Source organism: Montipora foliosa, chromosome 3 (assembly GCF_036669935.1).
Source record: "Montipora foliosa isolate CH-2021 chromosome 3, ASM3666993v2, whole genome shotgun sequence".
NCBI lineage: Eukaryota > Metazoa > Cnidaria > Anthozoa > Scleractinia > Acroporidae > Montipora > Montipora foliosa.
Window position 1 is genome coordinate 27,288,290 of NC_090871.1, and position 7,500 is coordinate 27,295,789.

A 7,500-nucleotide genomic window follows, 5' to 3' on the forward strand; every position below is an offset into this window, starting at 1 on the left:
AGATGTTCTTTGGCGTCCGCAGACCTGTGACAGATTTGCACGTCACTTTACATCGCTAGCTCCTTTTAAAAGTTTAGTTTAAGATTATATCTTCCGGAGTGAACACCTTTGCTCTTGCACCCTTGTTGGGTTTGTTATGTTCAGGTACACATAAAGTATTGATGTTGAAGAACTATGCGTTTATAGCATGGGATTCAGGCCCTTGTCGTTCACTCTCGGTGAGTTTGTTGTGTCTAGTATCGTGGTCCTTGAGCGATGCTTGATTCGGCTAGAGGTCCTTGATAGTCACCCTTTTTGGGTCTTTCGTGTCTATGTAAGTACTTATGTCCTTCTATTATCTTTTCATAGCATTTGCTTAAGGCATTTATTATTCCATTTATAGGTTCCCTACTTTAGTCTGTTATTATTTTCTGCATGCTTTTCTCCAGAGTCTGCCATTGTTCATGCTGCAGTCCATTTACCCATTTACCTTTTCGTTTTTTTTTTTCGTTGTCATTATTATTATTATTTTGCCGTGTGTTATTTTACCCCTTTTCGTTTCTTTAGTCATTTTTCACACAGAGTTCTGGTCGACATCTCTGCAGTTTTCCCAAGAAGTCGTTTCCATCACTGAAGAGCTTGACTGGCAGTTCTCGCCTCTAGTGAAACAGGGGCATCTCTGCTTTATCCTAGTGTTCTCAATGGATGGAAGTCATTGGCCGTGGAAGTCTTTAATACCGTTCCTTTTCCACTCAGTATTTGTTGGATTCATGATCCAAATCGGTTTCAACCATCCTTTGTGCTTACTATACTTTCAAGTGGCTCCACGATTTGGCCGCAGTTTGTTCTCCAATCAGGGAATGTTCGCCTTGCAGCCTCTCCCGTCATGAAAACATCGAAAGAAATCGCTTAACGCAGATCTTTCAAGGAAGTTATCGTAAAGAGCCCATATGAGCGATCTACTTCTATTGCATCATTAAGCTATGTTTTGATTTTCGGTTGTCCTTTAGTAGGACTAAGAATGTCAAGTTTTCACGATGCATGCGCTTATTTCCATTTTCATTGAAATGTGCTAAGTTGACATGCTAAGGAAAGGCAGTCAGTTGTAATTTTTTTTTTTATTCCGACGCGGTTATATTTTTAGGCCTTCTTCTGCCCCTCCTAGTCGTACGCGTTTGTTTTCACTTTATACGCCTATGAGCTATTCCACTTACAGCGACTTTTTCAAGAAGTCTTTCCATGGTATTGTTCCCGATATTGTTTAATTTAGTACTCACTCACCTAGTGGAGCTACACCAGCCCCTGATCCTGCAGTCCCTGACAGAAAACGTCTACGACACGACCGTTGGGCCTCAGTAAGTGCCATTAATACCTATGTCAGACACTCTTTGGAGAGTTTATTAGAGGTCTCAAATTCACTTTCTCCTTCACTCAAGCCCTTTCTTTTAGTTTTACGGAGGGCTTGGCTGTGTTTTATGCCTTCGTTAGGCGGTATACGATAGCGTTCATTAACATTGTATGTAGTGTCTTTCAAATAGAATGCCATAGAATCCCAAGGGTCGCACCACTGCCTTGGTCGGGAGTACACGTCCCCGCCTTTTCCCACCTGCTGTTCTTTTTTTAGGGGTTTTCGTGTCCGGCTCAGGTGTATTGCTTTTCTCTTTGTTTTAGAATTGATGTATTAATATTTTTGTACCTATTCCAATGCTTAATAAACTGCACGATGGCTTGGCTGGCCAACGCGCCCACATATCACCTAGCTTGAGTGTCCGGTTGAGTAGTAATGGCAAAATAGGGTGGATCTTTCGACTGTATAAATTAACCGTGACTTAGATATTTGTTGGGTCACGAGATCCAGTCATCCGCCATATAGTAAATGAACCCCTTCGCGGCTGGTATGTCAGCTGATAATGATAATATGAAATTTTCAGAACAATCTCTCAGCCAAGGACATTATCAGCCATCATACCAGCAAGCCAGAAAGGGGTTTATTTATTTTATAACCCTCCCATTAATTTTCATATCGCGGAAAAAAACCGCTCGTATAATGTCGGTGTTGATTCGATGGCGTTCCTTGCTTTTTTTTTTTTCGATTCACTGTTCAAAATTTGACTAGAAAGAAAGCGTGTCGGTCTCAGGAAAAAAAATCAAATCATTTTCATTATCACTGTGAATCGAAAACTCGAAAACAAAAGGCGCTTTTTTTGCCTGAAGAAAAACCGTTTGGTTTACTTTATACTCATAAGAAAAAAGGCAAATGAATGTTTTAAATTTTCTGCTCAAGAAAATGACTCAGGATTAAATCTGTAAAGTCTGCTAAGGACTTTGTTCACATGTTCAAAGACGTTGAAAGCATATTTTGTTGACTTCTTTGCATTTTCCGGAACAGCATTGCAACCATCTTTTTAATGTCACTAGACTCCAGAAAACGAGTTTGTTTTTCTTCCGCCGGGTCGCTGTACATCGTATCTTCACCGGAGCAATGGAACCTTGCCAAACAGCTGTCTGGAAAAAGGAGCAGGAGGGGAAGGGGAGGCGGAGGGGGAGGGATGGTGGCCCATCCCATGCCCAACTTCACTAAACGTTTTTTCTATCTACGATGACAAGGACTAGAGGCTGGATTTTTGCATGATTCTTTAATCGCTCGATCAGTTGAAATCAGAGAAAGAAATAATTACATCGAACCATATAGCTGAGCGGATCTCAATTTAAGTGTAAGTATTCTTATGTCTCGATTGCACTGATCCTCAGCGTGGCTATCCTCCCATTTGTTCCTTTTTTCAGCAATATGTTTTTGATCCTTACGGTCTTGCGACAAATCAAAATTTCCTTTACTCCACGAAGATAACTTTTGACAAAGGTTAAACATATCACTGGATTAGTTATGGAAGATAAGAATAGTGCTATGTAGACCATAAACCCGGACACACCGTAAAGCCAACAAAACCTTGGATTGGATTCAAGGTATTTCCACTCTCCTGACGCTCTTAATATTGATAGCGTAGCAAAAGAAGCAGAAAATATACAAAATACCACCACTATACAAAGGCTCATCTTTATGGCTTGCTGATTGCTTGTATTCTTTTGATATACTTTTCCAAGAACAGTCAATTTGCGTCGTCTACACAAGGTTACTCCAATAGCACCATACAAAACTGTCATAACGATGAAAGGAGCAAAGATGAAACCCCCGATAAGAACAAATGACCAAACCCTATACAGAGAATAATTATTATCTGTGTCCTCTAAGCAAAAAGTTGTTCCATTGTACTCCTCCAGCTTGACCGTGAAGAAATCTTTGAGGCTACCTACCATCGCCACAGTCCAGGTGGAAGCAATTGCAGTGGTGCGAAACCTCGCTGAAATGATTTTAATTTTCGTTGGAAAGACCACGGCCATGAATCGATCAATAGCGATCCAAAGAAGACTTTGCACAGAAGCACCGAGGGAAACATTCATGAGAAAGAACTGTAATTTACACAGAACTAGTCCAGCCGTTCCATTCACTTTCCACTGAAGAGATTTGGTGGCTTCACTCGTAAGGCTAAGTGGAATTGCTATAGTAGGGAAGATGAGGTCGGATACTGCCATGTTGACAATAAGGAAATTTACTGTTTTTCTAAGTTCTTTTCGTTTATAAACCACGAGAATTATTAAAGTATTTCCAACCAAGCTGATCAGTAAAATTAGGGACATGAAAAACATTTTGAAGGCAGTGATGGAGCTAGGATGATTAAAGTAATCGTAGAGGTTGCACTTGCCGCCATTTTGTGGGTTAGAAGATCCGTTGGTAAAATTTGCGGAGATCATATTGTATACTTCACAGTCGCTTTCGCACTCCTTCTGAATTGATATTCTGTTAATTTGAAACAGGTTTCAATTTCGTGAAATCTCTGTAAGATCAAAAGACTAGATCCTTGCTTGCCATGCTTGCCAAGCAGGCATATCAACTATTTTAAAAAGACGGTAACATTGATGTTGCCCACAGCTGTTTTTGCAGTTAATAAGAAAAAAAAATCAAATCATTCAGTGATGCCTACCGGGCATAATTATCTACTGAAAATGAAGTAGCTGACCTTTTTCAGGCTAGACTTGGAAAAAAGTCGCATTTTAAGTCCGAACTATAATTCATTTGGAACCGTTTGTAATGCTTTCCCTGTTATTATTATTATTATTATTTTTTTTTAGCGTTTATAACCTGTACTGAATCTTCCGTGAAAAAAAAAATTACTTTCTTTCAGCTATGAGCCAATATTTGCCAGATCATTGTGAAGGATAATTCAGGCGACTATAACAGTTTATTGACACGAGACGTAGTCAAAAGAAAGTTCATTCAATCTCCGCTTGTTTGTCAGTCCATGCAAACTTCTTTTCTTTAGATACGAAAATTAATAAACCAGGCTGGCTCCTTAAACAAAAGTATGACTAAGGTTTTACTGTTATTAATAATATCATCGTTTTCATCTTTATTTTATTGTTTTGCTTTTGAAAAGTCCTGGAAAGCTTTGACAGGTGTCTCCCATCATTTCAAATCGAACACAGATAATTTTTTTCAGTTCACTAATTGGGACTGACGTGCAGCCATGGAACAATGATTATCCCAATAAATCCTCATTATAAAAATGTATTTTGTTGACAGTTAGTACACACGTTTCGGTGTTCATTTCGAGTTTTAAAGACATTTGTAATATCATAATAATAATATCATCGTTTCCATTTTTATTTTATTGTTTTGCTTTTGAAAAGTCCTGGAAAGCTTTGACAGGTGTCTCCCATCATTTCAAATCGAACACAGATAATTTTTTTTAGTTCACTAGTTCGGACTGACGTGCAGCCATGGAACAATGATTATCCCAATAAATCCTCATTATAAAAATGCATTTTGTTGACGGTTAGTACACACGTTTCGGTGTTCATTTCGAGTTTTAAAGACATTTGTGGAGTTTGCTAAGCGGACTGTAAATTGAAAGCATGATTTTTTCGGGATTTCATGTAGTTACTGCTTTAAGTAACGTCGCAAGGTAAAATTAAAAGGGAAGCCGGACAGAAATTGACTGAGAGGGTTCGTGTCAAATCGCATGCCCGCTTTTGAGACAGGCTAACTTTGTTAGTATCGACAGGCCTCCCAACATTTATAAAATAAACAGCTCTCGACACCTCAAGAAAGTGGGCTGGATGCTTGCGCGAACCAACACAGACGGTTTTAGCATTGCATTTACGCTTTACGGCAAACACCAGCCAAAATTCTGAGTGGTTTTTTTTTTTTCAGATAAAAGAGACTTGTCAGATGTAATTTATCTCACCTCCTGGCTGTTAGCTGCAAATGAAGGGGAATTTCTCGAAAGAGAGAGACAAGTAAGAATAAAATGCGTTTTCACGGTTTTAGGACGTCGACAATTATTTAATTAATGCAAGCAGCAACCTGATGTATGCGGTTGCCTTTCCTCGTGAAGTAAAGATCATCGTATTGATGGGCATGCATTCGCTCTGTTTTTATATGCCAGTCTATGTGTCCGATCAAATTGAGAGGGTCCAGAAGTCCAGAAGCGAGCCATTATCATACAGAGCCAGTGAGCACTGCAATACTCTAAACTGAAGTTGAAGTTACTTTTAAACTGACGGAAAGATTTGTGCGTAACGTTGTTCAACAAGATCAACGAGAGAGGTTGCAATGGCTGCCCTGATGCCTGCTCGCAACAGTTTTTTTTAAAGCTAGACTCATTGTTAAATAAACGAATGTTCACACTCCCAAAAGGTTCCAGACGTCGCTCACTATACATTTTGCTACAAAGAAAGAATGTAAACAAGAAGTTCTAAGTAGCCTATACTCATGCATTGGCAGTAAAAGGATAATAATAATAATAATAATAATAATAATAATAATAATAATAATAATAATAATAATAATAATAATAATATAATAATAATAATAATAATACTAATAATTATCCATAAAGCAAGTATTAAGAAACGCAAAAATGAAGTCATGAAACAGCCATGGATCGGAAAGTTTGTGACTCAACACTGGCAGGATCCAGAAGTATCAGCCCATTCATACGACATCTTTAGACAATGGAAGAACATCCCGGATATAGTCCTGTCAGTAGATACAAGCATTAGACAGCAACTCCTTAACACAAAGATCTATGGATCACAAAAGTTACACGAACAAGTAGACGTCTTGTCCTGCCGACTCTGTTTTAAAGATCAAGAGACAGTATCACACGTTCTGTGTGGCTGTTCTCACATAGCACAGTCACTGTATAAAGCACGACACGACAGAATGCTACGCACCGTTTACCATGCTTTACTGGAAAGATACAAATTTGAAGAATCTGAGTATTCTAACCCGTGGTACAAGCAATCTTATCCGCAACCAAGCCAAGAGAATAACGAGGCAAAGATCTTGTGGGACATACCCTGGAAATTGGAAAAAAGGTCCAATGAATGGCACACATGGACCGGATATCAGTGTATTGGACAAAAAGAATAAAGAATGGATCATTATAGAAGGAACAATATGCAACCCAGGATCAATCACAATGAGAACTAAACACAAGAAAGATTTCAAACTAGGTATTAAGAACTTCTACCCAGGTCATAAAGTAAAGCTCATTACAGTAATCTTTGATTTTCTCGCAGTTTACTACAAGGATTTTGAAGAAGAACTTACCAGCATATTGGATAACAACTTAGCAAAGCCAACTATTGAACGCTCGCAAAAGTGGATCATCTCCCAAAACTGTGAAATAGTAAAAAGGTTTCCCTCATAAACTGATTTTGGTTAAAGCCGTTTATAGATGATGAAGATGTATATAGTATCTTATTTGCATTGTTTTTTAAATTTCTTTTTCTTTTTTATCGTTTATAAGGATCAGTCTATGAATTTTGCTAATTTTTTACGATATTGCACCGTAATTTGTTAGATTGGCCATAGTCATAAGGTTTTATAGGATAGTTACATGAGCACCATTGCCCAGGCCTACAGGCCCGCAATGGTTGTAAAATCATTTGAGGACATTTCAATAGTCTCCAATAATAATAATAACTTTATTGTACACCCCAAAACAAGGTATATAGGTGTTACAAGAATCTATTTGAGAGAAGTTGCTCTTTATCGTGTGAGTTCATTGACCTATACTCTTCATCTTTATTTGAAAGAGTCTTTTTTTCGATGGGTACATAGACCTGTACTTTTCAAAACAATTTGAAGGGAGTTCTTATGTTTTCTCTGGGTCCATTGGGCTGTAAATTTCTCTCCTCTTTCTTCCAGTTTGCTGCAATTTCTGAAGTAGATTTATGCTCTCTTATTATTTGTTTCCTTTCTATATTTGATAGTTCACATAAAAATGTAAGAAATGCATCCTCATACTTTGTTTCAAAACAATTAAATTTTCTTTGAATAATAGAACAAAAGAGATCAATAACAGAATCTACATTTGAAAATACTTTTGTTACATGTTTTGGTTCAGAACCATTGTATACAAAAACGTGGTTTGCATATCACTGGAAAACACAATT

General features: G+C 37.9%; 1 protein-coding gene and 1 long non-coding RNA gene across 2 annotated transcripts in view; one reads left to right on the top strand and one right to left on the bottom strand.

Annotated features, from left to right (window-relative positions):
• Window positions 1-2,612: 2,612 nt before the first annotated feature.
• Window positions 2,613-4,135, bottom strand: LOC137994683 (QRFP-like peptide receptor). Its single transcript, XM_068840289.1, has one exon. It carries the CDS (start codon window positions 3,787-3,789, stop codon window positions 2,704-2,706), a length of 1,086 nt encoding a protein of 361 aa, XP_068696390.1. The 5' UTR covers window positions 3,790-4,135; the 3' UTR covers window positions 2,613-2,703.
• A 763-nt stretch (window positions 4,136-4,898) lies between these two features.
• Window positions 4,899-7,500, top strand: part of LOC137994684 (uncharacterized) — a 4,572-nt gene continuing 1,970 nt past the window's right edge. Inside the window, exons 1-2 of the long non-coding RNA XR_011122168.1 lie at window positions 4,899-5,000; window positions 5,249-5,334. This is a non-coding gene — a long non-coding RNA (uncharacterized lncRNA). The remainder of the gene's footprint in view (window positions 5,001-5,248; window positions 5,335-7,500) is intronic.

Bases quoted from the DNA above. Each gene is read 5' to 3' on its own strand.
- LOC137994683 (XM_068840289.1), bottom strand. From the start codon at position 3,789: ATGATCTCCGCAAATTTTACCAACGGATCTTCTAACCCACAAAATGGC.